At 35.3% G+C, this 22,043-nt stretch overlaps 6 protein-coding genes across 6 annotated transcripts; 4 read left to right on the top strand and 2 right to left on the bottom strand. All coding sequences in view use genetic code 12, as the record gives it.

The window, feature by feature from the left end:
* Positions 1 to 4,519: 4,519 nt before the first annotated feature.
* SPAPADRAFT_148328 (uncharacterized protein) lies at positions 4,520 to 6,228 on the top strand (the record flags this gene model as incomplete). Its single annotated transcript, XM_007373519.1, has 1 exon — positions 4,520 to 6,228. The coding sequence occupies one exon, from the start codon at positions 4,572 to 4,574 to the stop codon at positions 6,108 to 6,110; it is 1,539 nt and encodes a 512-aa protein (XP_007373581.1).
* A 2,574-nt stretch (positions 6,229 to 8,802) lies between these two features.
* SPAPADRAFT_59405 (uncharacterized protein) lies at positions 8,803 to 9,137 on the top strand (the record flags this gene model as incomplete). The annotated part of the gene is made up of 1 exon (XM_007373518.1): positions 8,803 to 9,137. A coding segment is annotated over one exon (236 nt), but the record flags the coding sequence as incomplete, so codon positions are not given.
* A 180-nt stretch (positions 9,138 to 9,317) lies between these two features.
* SPAPADRAFT_59403 (uncharacterized protein) lies at positions 9,318 to 12,077 on the top strand (the record flags this gene model as incomplete). Its single annotated transcript, XM_007373517.1, has 1 exon — positions 9,318 to 12,077. One exon carries the CDS (start codon positions 9,812 to 9,814, stop codon positions 11,081 to 11,083), a length of 1,272 nt encoding a protein of 423 aa, XP_007373579.1.
* Positions 12,078 to 12,207: 130 nt separating this feature from the next.
* Positions 12,208 to 13,590, bottom strand: SPAPADRAFT_59401 (uncharacterized protein; the record flags this gene model as incomplete). The annotated part of the gene is made up of 1 exon (XM_007373516.1): positions 12,208 to 13,590. One exon carries the CDS (start codon positions 13,575 to 13,577, stop codon positions 12,252 to 12,254), a length of 1,326 nt encoding a protein of 441 aa, XP_007373578.1.
* Positions 13,591 to 13,860: 270 nt separating this feature from the next.
* On the bottom strand, positions 13,861 to 15,033 carry STE2 (alpha-factor pheromone receptor; the record flags this gene model as incomplete). Its single annotated transcript, XM_007373515.1, has 1 exon — positions 13,861 to 15,033. One exon carries the CDS (start codon positions 15,031 to 15,033, stop codon positions 13,861 to 13,863), a length of 1,173 nt encoding a protein of 390 aa, XP_007373577.1.
* Positions 15,034 to 18,699: 3,666 nt separating this feature from the next.
* RGS2 (GTPase-activating protein) lies at positions 18,700 to 19,940 on the top strand (the record flags this gene model as incomplete). Its single annotated transcript, XM_007373514.1, has 1 exon — positions 18,700 to 19,940. The coding sequence occupies one exon, from the start codon at positions 18,730 to 18,732 to the stop codon at positions 19,717 to 19,719; it is 990 nt and encodes a 329-aa protein (XP_007373576.1).
* Between the last annotated feature and the right edge of the window lie 2,103 nt (positions 19,941 to 22,043).

Raw genomic sequence — 22,043 nt, 5'->3', positions numbered from 1 at the left:
AGGTTACGTTACAATATGAGGAGAGCCAAGGAATGGTTAGGCTCTTCAAGAAAATAAAAAAGGAGAAAATGTAAAGTGGCAATAAGAGATGATTTCTCGGTATGCGGTTTCCTTAATTGTGGGGTATTTTTATTTTCTCCTTAATGATACTTTGACAGCAAAAAAAGTTAGGTAGTTTTACATTCCCACTATTGTTAGCGCGTATACTATATATATATATATAGACTATAGTCTACGAAAATTATATTGTTGTATAGTTGATTCTATTTGGTATATTTGTATTTTCTGAATCATTTTTGTTTTACATAACGGGATACTTAGAAGGCCAGTTATGTCAAAGCGAAGTCAGTATCCAATAAACTACTTGATAAATTTATTTATGAAGCTATCTATGGGGTCTTGTTCAGGGTTTTAGATAATTTGACTTGGTATTCCATTTTCGGATAGGAAGATTACATGGTTGCAAACTCGGCTATGGCATTTGTTTTACTTCCAGTAATATTTATTAGACTTTTCTTGTGCTTTCTAGATTACTGCATAGTGTTACAATCACTTACATAACAAGAATCCTGTTTAATTACTCTTGTTCGCGGATTCACTTACCGATTCCATCTAGTACATTCTTGGACTCCATTCTACTTATTCTAAAGAAGCTGGCATCATGTCCGAAAAATGGCAAACTGTATTCATAGTCATATTCTTTCCTCTTTTTTTATGAAAATTACATTACTCGTATCTATAATTCGCTTAAGTGGCACTTGCAAATTTAATTCCTTAAGACATCTCCTGATGAAAATACCTGGTTACTACTAGATAAATATTAATCTAATGAACTTTGCTTCACAATATCCCCACCGGTGTTCTAATCCGACCTTATATACCACACAATTGTGGAATTGGGAGAAGTTTAGATAAAATTTATCGCTTCATGTATTATATACCTGATATTATTCTAATAAAAATTAACAGCTGTACATGGTGGCACTTTCAAAGAATTTAGAATTTTTTGAATGGTGTCATGAATGGATTAGTAAGATTGATATGTTTTGTGTCAATCTAGATCATTTCCGTCTTTTTCGGTAAAGACTTTAAGTATTTGTTATGATTTACTAGCTTGAAAGAATTTGAATTCATTTCGACAAATTTAATCCCTCTCATACATACTCTAACAGATGTTCCATGATCCTTTTAGCACCCTAATCTTCAGAAACTTGGACTTAGAAACTTCACTTCAAAGGCTTGACTGAGAATCCTGTTCTTCAAAAAATTAAAACATCTTGAGTTCTCAGGAACAGAAAATGAAGCTTCAGCATTTTACCCGTATCACATTGGCCCAAATGGGATACGATATTTAGGTGCCTTAAGATACGTTTGTCCATGAAGTACTCTGTATTTGTCGATTTTCAATATGCTCAATTCACGACATCATTCACCAAATTGAAATTGTTCCAAGTTGAATCAAAAGGGTATTGTAGTGGTTATTGGTACTGAGTTGTGAATTTGCAGACCTTGCACATACTGAGAAACAAGATTACACGTTTAAATTATTGAGTCTAACCACATAATCTAATCCAGTTAAAATTGAGTCTGAGTTGAATTAATAGTGTTACTCTGAAATCCTCCCCCTGTTTTTATATGCGTTATAATTCCAATCTCTTTCACTTGAACTTGAGTATGAGTGAGGTTGAAAACTTTGATGTAGATTATGGCTCCTCTACTTTGAGATGGTTGAATCTTTTGGAGTAATAAACTAAAAGGAATGATTAAGTTTACTGAAAGTTATAAATAGTTTGATCCGTTGGATTTAGCAAACCATGTTGTGTCTGTATTTATAGATTGTCTATGAAAAAAGCCCGGGCCATAACATTCTTGATCATAGAAAGTAAATGACAAGAGAGAACTTACGGAACATAACTGGTGCATTGCTATTTTATGTTGTAATGTTGTAATCGCCATATATTATACCTTGATAAAATTAAAACGTTGCTTGATAAAGAGCTTAATTAATTTACATGCTGGGAAATCAAATTTGTTGTTTTGAAGAGTACCTACACCAAAAGAAGCTACCTCTAAGGGTGCTGTTGGCATATGCTTGTACCTTGTTCATTTGAGATTGTTAACCATTTATTCGTTATTTACATGTTTTCTGTTTAACTATTATTCATAGATTAGCTGTCGAATCTTCTTAACTACTTGTGATCTATTCTAGTTATTCTAACCTCTAAGATGGCTCTATTTCTGAGGTATGCGAAATTATACCACATTTTAGCTGTTCTAGTTCTCCTGTGGTCTTTTACAGTCGCATACCATGGTAGAATCTACTAATTCGATTGGTTAAAGGGTACACCATTCATATTTTGCTTCTCATGGAGAAAACCAAGCAATCAAACATAGAACCAAATACAACTACAAATGAATCTGTTTCAGGTTATGTGGAGAATTCATTCCAATCCCGGGTTAGTCCTATAATATTACTAATTGATATTTACCCCAAGAAAAAAATTGTGTATATTTGCAACCGCGTTATTTTTAATTAAAAAATAAAATATTGTCAAATCTTTGAGCGCATTTTTTTTCCCACTAAACAAGCTTTATAAATACCCTCGGATAACTCTAAGGGAATAATTTGTGCTTTAACATACCAAATATAGCGATCATTAACATTCTGAAATGACAAGCTTTCTTCTGAAAGCCTGTGATGGGAAGGATGTGACGATTCTAATGTGACCAATCTCAAATATGCAAGATTGCTTAAATTTTGCGATTCCGGACATTAATTTAAGGCGAACGTTGAAATAACCAGTACCACACGGTGAGACACCCGCCTTCTTCCGTAAGATTTCATTTGATGTGTTCTCCTCACTCTATCTAACAATAGCATTTTATAAATTAGAGATTACTAAAATCATTTGGTGGATGGATGAAACGGTGGGGGGAAGAATTCCAAAAAAAAAAATATTTTATTATTGCATAAATTTACAGGAACCTAAAAATATTTTTTAATATATTCCGGATAATCACAATGCCGTGAGAATTGTTCTGCAAGAATCAACAAATGGGGAGGTAATTAGGAGCTCCGAAGAGGAATTACAGGGGTCCTATGTAGTTATTATAATTGGATGTTGATGTCCACAGAACGCATTCATTTTTAATGTGTGTATCTTGAACGGTGAAGAAAATCATGTAGCCGAAGAAATTGAAACAATACTGGTTTTTCTTGGAAAACCTTAAATGTGGCGAGATCCAGGCGATCCCAGAAACAACTAATCAAAGAGATTGCCAATGCTTGACCTTTTTTTCTCTTACACGTAGTTATTTGCATGGTTTTTGAATGTCTGCAAGAATTAGATATTCATTACGTAAAGTCAAAGCTATGTATGGTTGGTGTTCGATCTTATGGCCCAAAAAAACACCATTTGATTGTTTTAAGTTGCATATTTATAAACGGAACAATTGATCGGAGTCAGACTGGAAACAATCTTCAACACGAAGCCACTTGTTATTCTACTCCGATAGTTCTCCCGAGATATACCTACCCATAGCAAATTCTTTTATCCCAGTAAGATGGAAATGACCTATTCAAAGAGTACATTTAGCTTGAAAGTATATTAGTAATAGCTCAACGTAGTGATGTCATTCTACTCCGCTCTTGGCGATATGTCTCGACTATTTTCAACAAATTTGCAAAAACCAAATACCTCGCTGCGAAAAAAAAACAATGGGCAAAGAACAATGATGTAACACCCGGAGTTCCACTTGATCAAGGAGATTTCAGTTTAAAACTACGGCAATTAGAAGTGGGGGAGGGGCAGGATCTTCCGCAACCTATTATCCCGTACAAAAGTCCGATAAGTCAAATTAATATTGCGGGGGAGATAGGCATATTACACGGCTACCTATGTATGTTTACCCCGTTTCGTAATAAATTAAGGTTTTGGAGGCGCCTGGATTATTAACACGCCCAACGCTTTGATTTACATCCTCCAAAACTCAATTTAGAGAGTGTTATTTCTTGATTATACTTTTCTTAACTACGAATTAAATCCGGATAATTTTTCCTTATATTTATGGCTTAATTTGAAAAGTAAGATGGTAGTCACTCGATGTACAGATTGCGAAAAAAAAATTATTGAAAGTTTAACTGAGGCAACCAGTGTCGATTGCTACGGCAGACTACAAATTTCAAAAAAAAAAACTAAAATAAAAAATATAAAACTGACAAAAGAAATTTTTCTTGAGAATTTAGGAGTTCCTGCAGAAAAAAGCGTCAAAAAATATTTTATTTTTGTTGGCTTTTTTTCGCGACAATAAGAAAGGAAGTATAGAGTATAGTAATTTCTGGGGGGGCAAGCAAAAGTACAATGGATTAAAAAAAATAATTAACAACGTAGCCTGGTCATTTAGGTGTATGGTATTGAGACTTTTATCAGTTCAATATGCCTAGATATGTAAAAAAAAAATTTATTATAAATGGAGCAACGTTCCCCCAGTGAGATTGCAACTTCTTTTTTTTTGTTTTCAATATCGATTCCAACTACTAGTAACAGATTCGTACCATCGCTCAAACAATAATGACTTCAGACACTAGTAGTATTAATCCTGTTGAAGCTAAGGAAGATGACAAACATGTTATTCATCCACCTTCTTTTACTTGGCCAGCAATCAGAGGCTATTTCTCCACTAGACTCTCATCGCTTATTGTTAGCAGAGATGAATATTCCCACTATTCATTACATGAAATACTTAACCCTTTTAAGCCTTTGGTTGAGATGAACTTGCACCAATGGAATTTTTTCCTTTTAGGGTTCTTGGCTTGGACTTGGGATGCTTTGGATTTTTTCGCCACTTCCTTAAACCTTACCAACATTGCTGAAGATTTAGACGTCAGTGTTAAAGATGTTTCTTGGGGTATTACTTTGGTTTTAATGTTGAGAACTGTTGGTGCTATTATCTTTGGTGCTCTTGGTGATACTAGAGGTAGAAAATGGCCTTACATGATTAATTTGTTCTTGTTGGTTGTTATTCAAATAGGTACTGGTTTTGTCACTACATATCAACAATTCTTGGGTCTTAGAGCTTTGTTTGGTGTTGCTATGGGTGGTATCTTTGGTATCTGTGCTGCTGAAGCCCTTAGTGATGCTCCAACTAAGGCAAGAGGTGTTCTTTCGGGTATTTTCCAAGAAGGTTATGCTTTTGGTTATTTATTGGCTGTCATTTTTCAAAGAGCTCTTGTCGATACTACTCCTAAGGGATGGAGATCTCTCTTTTGGTTCAGTGCTGGTCCACCTGTTCTTTTAATTATTTGGAGATTTTTCACCCCAGAAACCGACGCTTATTTGAGTCAAAGAGCCAAATTCCAAGAAGGTGCTATGAATAAATCATCCAAGGTTAAGGAATTCAAATCTCAAGCCAAGGCTGCCCTTAAACTGTACTGGTTGATTCTCATCTACTTGATTCTTATGATGACTGGTTTCAACTTCTCTTCCCATGGTTCTCAAGATTTATATCCAACTATGTTAACTAAACAATACGGTTACGGTGCCGATGCTTCCACCGTGGTTAACGTGTGTGCTAATTTGGGTGCTCTTGCTGGTGGTATTGTTATTGGTCACTTGTCCACATTTATTGGTAGAAGAACTGCTATCTTATGTGGTAACGTGATTACTTGTGCTTTTATCTATCCATGGGCATTCAAACCAATGTGGGTCACTGCTTTCTTTATGCAATTTGGTGTCCAAGGATCTTGGTCGGTTGTTCCTATCCATCTTTCTGAGTTATCTCCACCACAATTCCGTGCATTTGTTTCCGGTGTTTCGTACCAATTAGGTAACTTGGTTTCTTCTGCTAGTTCTACTATTGAAGCTACTCTCGGGGAACGTTTCCCTATCGATCCTGCAAAGGAAATTTATGACTATGGTAAAACTATGGCTATCTTTATGGCTGCTGTTATGGTTTACTTGATAATTGTTATCTTGCTTGGTCCTGAAAACAGAGGTGCTAATTTGGGTGGTGAAAGAAAAGCTGTTTATGTTGAAGAGTCCGATGACAGTGAACACGAAAAGGCTGACATCAAAGAGATTGGTATTAAGACTAAGGTTCTGGAAGTCTAAGTCTTTAATATTTAATTTATATTTCTTTGTCTTATCTTATTATTATAACGTTTTACTTATCAGGGTATTGTGTAGGATATTTCTAAAATAAATCCAAAATTCAATCGAAAAAAAAAAACTAGTAAATTTTTATTTCTGTACGCAATTTGCTATAATAATATTAGTGTATGAGGAAAGAACAAAGCATGAATCAGACACAACAAGCTGTTAAATATTAATCTTAACTTAGTTTGCTACATGGCTGATGGTCCCCCGACTTACTTCCCTGTATATAGAAATATATTGTCTATTTAGTAGCTCGAAAATCTAAAAAGAAATTTTAGGCGAAAATGCATGTGTCATCGGTTCCCTTTATTTCAGCGAAATTCTTGGCAAGATATGGTTAAAGCTTCCTTTTGAAGACTTTATCTAAAAGGTTTGATTTGTTAATAGATTGTCTTGTTTGCTTACAGTTCACTGGTTTCCTTTGCTTTTATTACCATTGTTCACATGTTTTTGCAACTTCTATACTGTGCATAAAAGCGACACGATGTACTAATGATGTAGCTTACCATGTGCAGAAATATAGGGTTTATCCAAACGAGTAACTCTACTTTGCCACTGATTTTAGTTATTCTTGTATATGCCAAGTAATATGGAACTCAACCTAAAGTTTATTTTGACAGAGTTAGATTTTGATCATAATTTTGGAACATATAATTAAAAAGGGGTCTATTAATAATTACAATAATTGAACTAACAAGAGCACCTTTTAAAAACATCAGTCTAACTCTTCTAATTATAGAACTAAAAAAGCTAGATCCTCAATTATAATAGCTACTAGATAATTATTACTATCGTGAATTTTGTTTCCCAATGATCTGCCCTGATAGGTTGTAGCAGTAGTAAATCAGTGTGCACCTTTTAAATTTAAAGTTGGGGAAACCTCATCTATCAAAGTTGTACTACCTCACTACTAACTTATGTTTACCTTTTATTCAATCAAAGATGTTTTATGTTCTATAAACTACCACTGTAATTGAACCTTATTCCTTTTATATAGCTGCATATTTTGCAAAAACTTACATTCGTTGGGTTTATCACAAAGAAATTTACTTGGTTTGATATTGCCTATATCTCTGAATTATTGCTAGGGGAGTTTGTATTTCTTGAATTCATATTTCACATCAAAGCAGCCAAGGAAATCACCTTCTCTTTTCTCTTGTATTATATTTGCCAAGTGGCACCCCCCTCCCCCCATTCAAACTAAGAATCTCTGTTGAGATCAGGGTAACAAAAGTTGCTAAAACTACTCAAATGAGTTTCATGTTAAAGTTCTAATGATATAAAGTATTACTTCTAGTCGAAATTATGGGCTTTTACGGTCATATTTATATGATTATAGTAGTGTGAAATCAGAAAGGATTTACCAAGATTTGGGTTTCATATCCATGGTTTATTCAGGTTACTTCAACATAGCCTTAGAATAATTCTGTTCGATAATAACCTTATTTATGTTTTGATGGTCAGTACCAACAACAATTATATCAATCAGAATCTTTTCAGTAACTACTGAATTAAGGTAAACACTACTTTCTCTAGGACTGAAATATGCAAACTTGGCTGTCAATTTTTAGTTTCGTAATTAGTTTCCTTTTCAGTAGTCGCTTTTTAATAATGAATATTCAGCTAAAAAAAGAAACTTGTTTTTTGCATAATCCTTGTTTTAATTTTATGGAATTATCTGATACTTCTTGGTTCATTCTTAGAAATTCCAATTCTAGTAACTTTCAATGTATCTAGAAAAGAAAACGACGTCTAAACTACAGGTACATTTCTCCACCTGTGATGAAGCACAGCTCAGAAAATTGAGCACTCCCTTTAGTATCTTTGCGTTCACATGTTTAAGTCCAGGTATAAAGTATAAAACTAAAATTAGGAAAAACACCTATCGCAGCAAGCAACTTTTTTTGGAATTGCATTATCGTGTCACTTTTCAGGGATAAAGCATAATGTGGCTTACTAAGCGGCAAAAACATCTCTATGGGTGTAACCTAATTGACTTACTAAGCGGCAAAAAAACCTCACTGAGATATGGATATAAAATATGATTGGCTTAATAGGTGGCTAAAATATCTCTATAAGTTATCTCTACTTAAAATACGATTGAGAAACGGCACTATAGGAAAGCCGTATAAATTACATCACAATCAGGCTTTATATTCCCTTAATTGGAATTCTTCCCCTTTTTCTTTTTCGGATTATATTGAGCCAGGGATGGTTCTATGTTATTGTTTCAGGAATATCTAGAAGCAAAGTTTTTCCGTAAACCTATTGCATTTTTGCGTTATTTCTGCATTTGGTGCCAGTTTTGCGTCATATTTTTTTGCGCTATTTGATCCATGCATATACGGAAATATTTTAGAACCCCGCCGCGCAACCAAACAATAGGATATCGACTAGTACTACTGCCTGACGTTATAAAATATCGAAATACAACCACAAATCATTTAGTGATGACTGAGGGGTAACCAACTAAATTTAGACTAGGCAGCCGCTCAAATAGTCTTGGGGATTGAAATGTAACTCGAATATAATTAGAAAGTGATTGATATAAATACAAGTTATAGTTTCTATATTGCAACAGATCCTTTCCATTCAACAACAAACACATATAGCTTTTTTTTTTCACAATGATGGAACCATTTTACTCATTACACAGATTGACTCGCTCTTTCCAACCAAAATCAAACTATGTTCTTATGCCAGGAACTTCTACAGCATCAGCCATTCCAAGAAGTAGAATGATAACATTCCCTGATGGATGTACTGCAGAAGATTATGGGTTAACTCCTATAAGGAGATTAGCAGATATTGACTTGCTTTGTCGATTTGAAGTTATTCAATACTTGGAAGCTTTAACTATTGCTTACAACATAATGTCGCTGGAGATGGTATTGAAAAAGATATTAAAGAACGCAATAGCACCAGAACTTGAATACTAAATTCATATAAAATAGATAGACTTATACATAGAAATACATATTTAAATTAGGAGTTGATATTTGACAAATTTATGTCGCAAAGCTTAATGTCAAAAAGCCGTGACGTGTTGTAATTTGACGTAGAAACATCACCACCATCATCGTCACACACGCACCAAAGAAATCTACAACTTTTTTTTTTTTCTTTAAAGATAAAATGAAAATAACAAACCAATTTTACTCCTAATCCACGGATTCCAAGTGAAAGAACAAGCAATCAAAGGGAACCACAACACATCAATCATTCAATTGTATCTTACGTTTCTTTCCTTGATATTAATTTTCATATAAGTTAGTCTTTGTATCGGATTCTCCTTCTTGACAGATTTGCTGTTTAAAAAAATAAAGCAGAAAAGACAAGACCTGAATTGTTTAAGCTCATTGGAGCTCCATGTTGGTGACAGTTGTTAAATTCTATTTGTTATTCAGTTCCTAGCGTTATAAGCGTATCTTTATCCTTCGGTTAGTGTGTTCCCCACAAAAATTACATACTAGAGTACATCCATGAAAATCATAGATAGAATAGGGAGCCTCATACGAGGCATATTCGCCACATTATACCTCGTGTTGGTCATTTTGACTATCCCGTTAGCATTTGATGTTGGTGGAGTCAAATGTGGATTGGCTTTTTCCTTGACTACATTTGTTATTTATTTCATATTAACCACCATCAGAATAATGGCTCGTAGAACGAGGTACTTCCGGTGGATTTCAATCGTTTATTACAGTCAACATTTTATCATTCCAAGTTTATTGACATTCTTCTTGAGTTATTTTGCTGCCCATGCCAAAGAAGCATCTCACGAATATAAATACTTCAATCCCCTTGCATTTTGGAAAGTCATGTTACAAAATGCAACCCCGGTGTTTACTATTTTAGAAGGGTTCTGTTCATTGTTGTTAATACAAGCAATTGGTCAAACCGTGAATTGGTTAACCATCTATAAATCAGATTCGTGGTTGATTGTATCGTTGATTGGAAGCGGTTCGATTATTACTGCTGCGATATATTTCTTGTGTCGAATCTATGTGTTTCCATTCTCAATTGACATTGCTAGTGCTTCGCTTTTAGGATCATTAGTTACTTTAACTTTTGGGCTAGGATTATTTGGAATAGTCAGTGGTCAAGGCTCAATAATTGAATCTTCATTGTTATTTGCATATATTGTAAGATGCATATATGAAACATTTCCTATCTTGTCTGAAAATGCTTCTCAAACATTAGCAACATTATTAACCCAAGCCACATCTAATTTACGTCATGAAATCCCCAAAATCCCACCATCAATCTTGAACCCAATTTCCGAACTTGTTCCATTCTTAGCATCCACCTTACCCGCATCATTCAAAGGAATTTGGGATTTCTTGATCATGGCCATTTTAAAATTGCCATTCCCATTGTTCTTGAAATTAGCCTATAGAATTGGAGTATTTTATGCTGCCACCAAGATTATTCCTACATTATACCATTCAGCCGCATACCCTTCAGTTACTCCACCAAAGACCCCAACTATACGATCAAGACAGGCATCAAGCACATCATTGTCAAGAATGTCTAATGAAACTGAACCTAATTCCAAAGCGAATTCCACCGATCCTAAACGTCTGCACAGAAGAAAGAAATCATTCCGGTTAAAACCACCCCACCATCAGCCACCTTCAGCCATGATCCGAATAATATATGCATATGCTCCATGTTTGATAATCGCAGTGTATACCCACTTGATGTTATCCTACATTGGAGAATTGGGTACCGAATTACAATTATGGCCATTATATGGCGAGCTAAGTTCGACAGATGCAAGTGCCCTGATTATAGTTCATCCTTGGCAATTTTGGAATTGGGTGAATATGGGCACAACTTTACTTTTATATGCTGTTGAGTTGCTGGGGAATGATGGTTCTTCGAAAGGGGGTAATAGTTTGACTAGTCATTGGAAAGTTGAATAGAGATTTGGGTTGCTTGGTTTATATATTTATTATGTTTATTATTAATATCGATATTATTTCTACAGATTCCTCTTCTCTGTTTACACCATTTATTCAAATTCTGCATAATTCTTTGAGAATAACTTTTCAATCAGAGTAAATTGCAACTCTCTTCATCTTCACTCATCCCGCCATCTTTCCAGACGGTGATGGTAAAGGTTCAGAGCTTGACTCTATGTTTGCTTGGATGTCTCATCATACGAAAAGTTTTCTCATTGAAAAAAAATTAACAGAAATTGTATAAATCATGTACAACTTCACCTGAAGTTGAAGTCTGGCATATTTGACTATGCACACACGAGCTGGCATCTTATACACTAAACTCTGCATCAGACTTTTGTGAAAAGGGGGGGGACCTCCATGAATCAAGAATAAGCTCCATTGCGTTAATCATACCGATCATTCGTCATGACTATCGTTTAGGATCCGCAAGATCCCAATGTCGACTGTCCAATACCATTCCGAGAAATGATACCGGAATACATCCAAATGAGATAAATAAACCCATTCAGGAACGTAATACGGCACGTACTTTCCCAATGCACAAAATACACCCAAAAAGCAAACATCTCCGTGTATGACCCCTTAAGAACCAGGTCCGTGTTAACCCCGTATATTGAACCTGTGCAATAATCCCACATTCAATTGTGCATCAGTTGCCAGAGCTAGAAAGACAAGATCCAAATGGATTAGCAACAAAAACACAGAATCAAGAAATTCACAACATGGAACAATAGAGCCAACAGGATCCGACCCACCCTGAAAGAGTAAGGAAATCAAAGAGATATAAAGCAAGGACATATCAGCACAAATGGGAATGTAAACCGCCGTCAATGAAATCTGTGATAGATCATTGCGTTTCCGCTATTGTGACAGGAGACTTTCCCCAAAGCTTTGATTGACTTGTAAAAGTCTTTTTGTAGGCTTCGATGACGAATCTTTGAACATGGAGGTGAAGAAGAAAACATGAAGAAATTTATACTGGAATTTCTTACCCACTAGAAAAATTTTTGTTTGCGATGTGGGAAAAGCTCCATGGCCGGGTAAGCACTTGCAAAAAATAGGGTATTGCAAAAGTGTTTTGGTGAGAACAATTAAATTAACTATACAAGATTAAATAAATATAGATCTATTTCAAAAACCATTCTATCCATGACTCAGGGAAAATTCTACAGATCAAATCATACCCTCTAGCACCAGTACCACAGTACACAACTGGAGGATTTCTCTTTTCACTATACAACAAATCAAACAAAAGATGGTATAATTCTCGTAAACTTGTTCCCTTACCACCAGTTGACTTTATTGGATTGGCTTTGAATTGAGATCTTGAGAAATCGTCAGAATACAACTGTTTCATTTCCGAAGTCCATGCTCTAACTTCCGTATTCACTAAACTTTCAATTCGAGGTCCCGACGACAATTTCTGATTCAGAATATGCAAATTACCTAGTCTTACTTGAGTCACTGAGATTCCATGTGAACTCAATTCTCTAGTTAAAGTGGTGAACAAATGTTTCAATTGATTTTGGAATATAGATTCAGGTGCATGGTATGGCATATCCAATGCACTCAAAATATTAGGGTTGACCAATATCAACTTTGCTTGTTGAGTTCTAACCAATTGAATAAGTCCTGAGGAAAGCAATTTAAGGTATGTCATCACTCTGTCGTTCAATTTAGCCCAGCTACTAATAGCAATATTCTCAATAGGACCAATAGGGAAGTATAAACTAGGAGCAAATACCACACCAACAAGATTTAGGGTGTGTGCTTCAGCTCCGGGGAATGGAACTACGGGCAACTTCAATAATTGATTAAAAGTGGAAACATGAGTCTCCATATTGCCCTTCTTGTCATTCAAGTTTAAATAGTTAACATCGTCAGTGATTGGATTAGATTCAATGTATTTCGAATCATTCTCGTCCAAGATAGTCAAATATACAATAAATCCTCGCTTTTCAAAATCAAGTGCTATGAGTCTGGTTAATGGTTCCGTAGGAGAACCAATAATCAACACAACATCTCTTCTTGCACCATTGGTCAACTTAGGAACACGTCTCTTGTGACGTTTCTCGGCTGAATCTGATAAATTCCGTTTTCTTCTCTTGTATATCAACCACGCGGCGCCACCAAGCCCCACACAACTAAACAAGGTAATATATCTAGCTCTATTCTCATTAATCAGATCATATACCTTCTGATACATTCTCGAACATGCACCATAAGCAGAATGTGACGGTGATGGTGGTGGTGATGGTGGTGGCGGATTACCAATGGATATAATTGACCCATTAGTCTCACCAAACGGATTCAACTTGGTGATTTTATCATAAGAATTATTGTAAAGATCAGAGTTCACAACATTGTCATATTGGGTATCTATGAAACCTGTTGCTTGTGAATACAATTGTTTGAGGGTTTGTACAGTTGCTTGTACCGGCTCTGCTACCATCGTTGCTGGGGCTGGACTTTATGAGTGATCTAGAAAAGAGTAAGATCAAAAAAAAAAAAAAAAATTGTGTGCGGTTTTTCCCGGGGGAATTTTTTTTGCCATTTTTTGAATTTGGTAGCGTGATTAAATATGATATGTTGAATTATTCCCTAGGTAACCAATCACTTGATACCAAGTACAATGGTTAATATGGGGTAAGTTTTGTTAGAGGAGTTTTCACCATATATTAGAACTATAATAAATATCTAATTTTATCATATATAGAAACAATTCAGCGATAGATTTAAATCTTTTCCCAGGAAATTGGGTTCAGAATAGTGTCGTCTCCTTCGCCCAACAATTGTTCAATAGCAGAAGGTAAAGCAGATCCAGGATTAGTTGATAAATCCGGGAATATGATACCTTGTACTGTAGAAGATGGCTTCTTCTCCAAATTCAGAGTGTTTCCTCCTCTATTATTACTGAACGTGGTAACAGTAGAAATTTCTCTTCTTATGAAGGACATACTTGGAGACGAATTAATATTCTCGGTATTATTCTGAGTTTGTGCCCAAAGTGAAGTTAAAGGTAATGTTAATACAATCAACAACATACTGACTTTTACTAGCATAGAACCAACATTTGAAATGCCAAAATAATGAACGAATAAAATGATTGATGGTATAATCAAAGTTTGTGTGGACATAATCACCAAAATATGTAATCCATCAAATTGTTTCAAACCAAGGTATCTTCTTGTTCTAATGGCCATTCCTAGTTTCAAAATCAACAATACCGACATGATGTTGATATTAATTGAGAATAACCACACAGGCAAGTCATTCCAAAGAGAAACAAAATTACGCTCCTGACCATGAGTAAAAGCTGAATTCTTCCTATGGGCAAGGACAACAGAATTGATAGTAAAGGCAACTACTGTTATTGAGAACAATGTTGAAAACAATGTAGCTGAAACACTCCATATATTCAACCTATGACCTTTGAAAATAATGTAAACTTGATAAGTTAATGAAATTTGAACCAACCCTACCAAAATCACCCTAAAGGCATTGGCAGTATCCGTCATAGCAAATGATTCACCATAATAAGCTCCAGTAATGAAGAAACTTGGAGATGATAATCTACTCATTAAATAATTGAGATTTAATCCTGATTGGATGATGTATACTAACAAAATAGCAGCATTCAAGTTGAAAAGAAAAGACTTGAATAATTTCTTCTTTCGGTTGTTATACAGCACCACAAATAACAAAAGTAAAATCACAGAACAAGCACCTATTGAAACTCCAAACACGATTGAACTTTCAAGAACTCTACGTTGATAATCATCGAGAACCTTGAAAGGAAAAACTTGAATGTCATCAATATTGGGAAACGCATAAGTGAGTAAAATATCGCCACTGTTGTCGATATCTGCCAACAAACTATTGCCTAATGTTTCAAAATTTTCATCCATATTTCTAAAACTGTTTATCTGTTATCTAATGGATAATTTATCATGTTCATGGTGAATCCAGGTTTATATACTTTGTTAAAATCACATTAGTTTGTAAAAAAAAATTTTAAACTTTTTTCAACGAAATTTTGCATCAATATAAAATTACTACATTTGGCAGCGACAATGGTTGCAAATGTCAAATGAGCAGATTCTATGGATTAGAGAAAAGCATGATATTTCCAGATAACTAGTAAATAAAGTATAAGCTACCAGACTGTTTCAGGTTTAAAGTTCTGCTTTTGATCTTTATCGCAAAGGGTCCTCATAACCTGGCTGAACTTAAATCTGATTTTATTGATGATCTTTCTACAAATATTCACGCACAACTATTGCATAACAGATAAATGGCTTCTTCTTTTTGCTTGTTCTTCTGAAATAGTCTCTAATTATATTACCTGTGTGCTATGAGCCATAACAGTTAAAATTTTAAGAGTAGATTTATCTCTAATATTTGATATAAAAAATGGTGGTATGAGCAACTAATTCAAACACCTTCCATAATGTCACAGTTATGGCTCATGCTAAAACGGATAGCATACCAATCTGAGAAAGCAAGCATGATAGACATTTCTTCCGAAGAATTTTCCATATCCCAGTGTACTAAGAAAGTTGCTAATATTTAGTTACATTTAAACGCAACAAGAGACTATATCTACACTAGAACAATGAACGTGGAATCTTTCATACTTGCTCTTCTCACTAAAGCACTATTGTTTAGATAACCTGCAAAACTGCATTTTTTTGCAACAATGAATTGGCCCTTAGATAATGCAATTTTCGGTAGAACATTCCATCTCCCCGCAATAGCACGGGAACTTCTACCGTGTGCGGGTTGTGATGTGTGAATCATCCCGCGAGGCTTAAGCTTAGAAGTTGCAGGAAGAAGACAATCTCTCGTTTCATTATGTCAACTCTCTTGCATAACCTGCAATTGTAGGTTCAGACAGCGATAGATAGCGTTTAACCTTCCTCGTGTTTATTTGCAATCAATAAAGTGGCTGCATAGGATCAGTTTTGCTGCCAAGCTGATCCTAGTTATCATCCGGAAAATCAAATACCCGACACCTGAAGGTGATTCCAATTTTCTCATAGAAAAATAACTCCTACTCGCAAAAATAAAAAATCAAAACAATCAGCTTCGCAAAAACCAAATAGGCAATTTGCGCTTGTTGTGAAGGTGAAGCCACTTTTATCTGTGTCTTGACAATGCCCCCCATCGTTGTCGTGGTGTGGAATCGTTGTAAATTAACGCGAATCGAAAAATCCCACGGTGTCGAACAAAGAAGTAATAAAAGAAAAATCTATGCAATTAGACACAATAAGAATTATATCACCGACACACTTTGTGTTTAATAGATAGAGATGATCTGAGTGTTCCAACGATCTACTTATCTTTATAGTTGACGGGTATCGGGATCTTGGGTTAAATCTCAAACTATGTTTGTCCGATGCAAGGCGCAATTCAGCATTAGAGAATTTTTCCGAAGGCGGGTTTGACTCAGGAATGAGCAATTTTCTAGGGAATCTCCTGATATTTGCTGCAAATAACAGGTGATGGTCGTACCCCCCCCTGGCATCGTTCCCAATAGTGTATTCTTTAAAAAAAAAATCCCATTGTAGGCTAGATCTTGCATGTGGATGCCGTTGCCAAGGCTATTAAATGCCTTGTGGAGTACAAACCATCGAAAAAAGAATATGCCGATCCGGAGTGCTCCCTTACTGGAATAGTTTCCTAAAGGGGTATTCCGTTCCTCCATGCTCCCCCACTGAGTGACACACTATAATTCGTTACAAAACTAACAAAGATCAAGCCCAGGTGTTAATGAATAAATTAATTGTTGGGGGATTTTGTAATAGTATCACAAACCCGGTCCTGCAAGAAAAAACTATTGTTCTTTTTTTTTCTGTTAATAACATTATTTCTACCGAAACTTTCCCATGCTCTTAGATAACCATTTAGACCGATCTGAAACCGTGAATTTCACATCTGATAGATCTTTGTGATATCAGAAAGCCGTTGATCTATCAAAAACTTGAAATTCCCCTTGTTGCTAAGAAAGATAGTCCAAGGGGGAGGGTGCCACTGCTTTATTTTCAAATCTGGCGGAATTCAATTTCCAACGGCATGTATCACAAACTGATCTCGTAATTAAGGAGAAAAATACAAGAAAAAAAAATTAATTATTAAACCGGAGATATTATGTACGCGTTTACTACCAATACATGTTACCTTGTAACCAAGGCAATTAATGGTGTGATCTTTATTGATATAACTGTGTGCGGAAATTTTACCAAGGAAAGCTGATAGAATAAAACAGACGATTCCTTAAATATGTACAAATTAAGAAAATGCTAAATTATGTGCCCGATTTTGGAAAGATCTCGTGTTAATTTCAGTGGACTGATAGACGAATTATAAGATCTGAGCTCTGTTAACTTTTCTCCTTGAGGACTATCCTGCATATAAAAATAGTCTCTTCTAGTTTGTGTAACAATCTATTTTTGACTCTCTACAGTGTTATACGATGTGTAAAGTGATCTGCAAGAGGGCAGTGTCTTGCCTTAAGCGCCCTAATTGCGTAAATGGGGACTTGTTTACATCGAATATAGGCCATGAGTGTCATTTTTAGTATAGGCAGTGTAAAGATAAGATAAGATAAAATTTGGGGAAAACGTTGAGGTCTTTGAAAACGTTGCCTGCAAGAGTCACTTATCTTTGTGATTCTAACGGTTGGAGATGGAATTTGGTTATTATTATTATTATTTTTTTTTTTTCTGGTTGCCAGTAGTTAAGAAAAAAAAACGAGGGGGAATTTAATAATAATTCTTAACCAGTTATAAAAAAAGTGGAGATACTTCTCAATGTGTGTCGTTTGTATTTCTCGAATCCTTTCGAAATCATGCCATACAATACAAATAAAGGTATAAACACTGCGTTTAATACTAGCGCGGCACCTTATTGGCAAACTCTAAACAGAACAGGAACAATGAGGAACAAAACTTTATCTCTAAATGTCTTATCTATTAGTTTTTTCACTTTAATGTACCGTGCAAACCCCATCGTAACTTTTCTTGTTTTTCTTTTCTTCACAAAAGCCCGTCCTTTCTAGTTAAGCAAAAAAACGTTTATATTTAGTTACTACGTAATTCTGCAAAGGTAAACATGATCATCGGTAAAAGGCTGGATTGCTTTTTTTCATCTTGCTTCCCCTTTTTCTTGTACTGTGGATTCGATTATACAGTAAGAAGCGATATAACTTGAACAATAAAAAAGCAATCTTACGTCAAGGTATCCTGTATACAAAAATAGATCATTTAAAAAAAACATGATCAATTCACGTTGGAAACAACGCATCTTTTTTTTTTTTGAGGGGTTATTAACTAAGAGGTATTTGTTTTGAGTTTTGCACCACAACGCATACGGAAATATTTTTTAAGACGAAAAATAAAATCTGAAATGCATTAAAAAATAAAAGGAAAATATTTTTTAAGTTGAATTACTTTTTTTACTGTTTATAATTTTTTATTGTTAAAAAAAATACCAGGCTCTGGCTGTGGCTGTCTAAATTTTATTATAAAGGTTAAGTAATATCCACCAATTCATTATAGAAACAGTAAAAGACCACTCCACGTATAGATTATATACTTATAAGCATGATGATCGCTTCAGCAACTGAAGTGAATCACGAATCTTTATTCAACTATAATTTAAATTCTACTTCAAGCAGTTTAGCTGCAATTAGCACACAAGTTACACCAATAAGTTTGCATTCACCTTCACCACCAACACCTCACACTCCTTCCTCACCATCACAACAACCCCAGATAATATCTGAGCCACCACAATCATCACTGCCACCAACAGTCATTCCTACCTTGGATGAAATCTTGAACACATCCATCAATGCCCAGAATTCCGATTTTAACTTGGATAAATTTGTCAGTTATTTATCATCAGTTCATGGCAATGAAAATCTCGAATTTGTCTTGGATGTAAACTCCTACCTTTCGCTTAGACCACCAACAATATCGCACTGGCAACAGTTATACACGAAATATATAGAACTTGAAGCACCATGCGAAGTCAATTTACCTTGTCATTTCAGATCTCAATTGACTTTAAACAAGATGCCAGATTTTACCTTGCTAATCAAATGCAGAAGATATATCCACGACGATATTCTTATTAACTTGTATCATGAATTCGTCAAGCATGTCAAGAGTGCCTTTGAATGTCCATTCAGATGCTGTACTCCTCCTAATGATCCAACAGTTTCACCTCGTCACTCAGTTCATTATGTTAACAATAAAGCTGCACCACCATTAACGCATTCACAATCTGTATATTGCAGTGCTACATCCGCTGCTATTTCTTCCTCTCGATTAAAGCATAGCAACTCAGTCAGCGGTGCCAGCATGTTTAGACAACCACCACCTTTGCATAAGCATTCACAAGTTGGTTATGATTACTACGCTATTCCTAACAGCGACTGCAGTAGTACCAGTGAAGAAGACAATAGTCCTCGTACCACTCGTAATAACTCTGCTGGTTCTGTTAGAGGCGGTTCACTTGGATCCCTCGTAGGAGATTACAAGAGCATGATTAAGAAGTTTAAGTTTAGAAGGTCTAGTACTGATGATTAGTAGACCTGGGTTTTTTAGTTCACATTTTTTTTTGGTTTTGATTGGGTTAGTGATGTTTCTTTTCAACATGGTTTTGTTTACGAATGTCCTTGTAAAGGCAGGGGCTTTTATGGGGTTATGATATTTATTTGGGTTTTTATTTTGGGTTTACGTTTCTAGAGTTAGAGATTATTGGATATTTCTATAGAGTAACATTTAACAATAATTTCATGATTAGATTTAGTTTCTTTTTCGTAGTAGCGAATTGTAGTTCGGGAGTAATGGCAACTAAGCATCCCCCTTGATGACTAAACACAGACGGAGTTAGTAGTTTTCATCAAATCTACACCCCACTCCCTCCCGTACAAAGGAGAAAAGTTGACTATTTCCGGACTAGTTTAATTCCTGGGGGAGGGGGTAATAATTTTACAAAGCGTGAAATAATTCAACAAACCAAAAAAAAAGCTGGTGGGTTTAACAATGGGCTCAACTGCAAATTGCAAAAAATGCGTTGTCAGATGGCTTTTGAAAATAAAAAAAAAAATAAATATTCAAAACAATAATCAATAATTACTTGTTTCGGATTCTGGGGGTGGGGGGTTGAAGTGTGAATAGGGTTTGTTCAACTCCGAATACTACAACAATTAACGAGTTCTGAATTGTCAAACTCTATTTGCGGGTGGGTTGAATATGTTGTTGTCATAGCTACTGGGAAATTGCTGCAAAACCGAAAAACTTAAAGTTTGTTCTGGCTATGATGCATCATGCATAGATTTTTCATGGTTATGCAAAATGTATGACAAAAAAAAAGGATAGCGCTCAGCGTTAATCTAGGACTAATTCGCACTATTGTTGAATTATCTATTGAATTACATACTAAAAAACGATACAAATAATAGTAAGCCCAGACTTTAGGACAATATTAGATATATGATTATACATTGTTCACTCAAGGAAATTTTTTTTTCGTAAAAGCCCTTTCCTGCATGTGTGCCCATGGTTCAGAAAATAACCAACCTCAACCTGTAAACTCTCAATTGTTCAATTCTCCACATTTCTTTTTCACTTGCGAGACACGTAATTGTCCTTTATCTTGTAATTACTAATCGAGTAAAAAAATATTTCAAGTTAAAACTTTATTCCCAATCTGCACAATCTATTATTTTCAAAATCCCTCAATGTTTAGTAGCCCCGCACTCCCCCTCTCCTTGTTAACTTTAAAAACCAACCACCAGCGTTTTCCAGTGATGTCAGATGAAGTCAAATTCTGGGGGTGGGGTGTTACTGACGGTTATTCCCCTCCTTACAACGAATTTCATCTTCAATTGTTCTCGGCATAAATCAAAATCCCCACGTCAAATGATGTAAAGATGCATCGGATTTAAACTGCCCGCCGCAAATCAGTTATCTAAGTAAGATAAGTCTGTTATCGCTATCATAAACAACTTGCTCAACAATAGGTTTGAATCCTTGGGTAATCACATAACTAATTAATCATGTGGGGTCACGCCAGCATCAACCCCGGGGTAGCCGTCAATAACTCATGTATATTTTCAGAGCCCATGCATTGCATGTCAGGGATCAGAATTGTTTACGGGAAAGCCAAAAAAAAAAATAAAAATAAAAATAATAATAACAGCAAAAAATTAGTGTTGAGCTGTTAGACATCCGAACTTGAGCCCGAATATCTTGCCAGTATTTGATTAAGGCGTAACAGTAGTAGTAATAGTAGCTACAAGTAAATTAGTTGGGTGGTTGCTGTTGCCGCCTTTTATTGCTAGTGGGGTTATATTGATTATCCATAATTCATAATCCAGCTATCTATTGTACTGCATTACATTATTGTTGAGTCAAATATATCCGTTTCTGGTAAAATACATGATTGAAAGCAATCTGGGAATAATGCAGATGATTATTCAAAGGAGAGACGGAACCAAAGTAGTAGGATTAGAGAGATATGGTTTTGTTTCATGTTGAAATGTCGTTCTTAGATGACCATAGAAGGAAATTTAATCAGAATGACATCAAACTAACGGCTAAGACCGAATCTGTTAGATCAACTTATTGAATCACATGAAGTATCGCCGTTGGTTGCCACGTTGCAACCTCAGCCCCACCTAATGGCTTGAGTGGTGAATATGTAGTTGCTATATTGTAAGTAAAGTTTAAGCCCAGTGATGTTCTATCAATATTTGTGTATTTGAACATTCAGAAAGAATTAAATTATGATAAATGAAAATGGCTTGAATTTTTAACACTTGTTCAGTAGATTCGGCAAGACTGGTCCTTCCTGAATTGGTGCATAGTTAACTCAAGAACTCTGGCTCTAAATTCCCGATAGTTCT

The sequence above is a fragment of the Spathaspora passalidarum genome (assembly GCF_000223485.1).
Source record: "Spathaspora passalidarum NRRL Y-27907 unplaced genomic scaffold SPAPAscaffold_2, whole genome shotgun sequence".
Lineage (NCBI taxonomy): Eukaryota > Fungi > Ascomycota > Pichiomycetes > Serinales > Debaryomycetaceae > Spathaspora > Spathaspora passalidarum.
The sequence above is the reverse complement of the archived record's forward strand: the minus strand, read 5'-3'. Positions and strand labels throughout refer to the sequence as shown.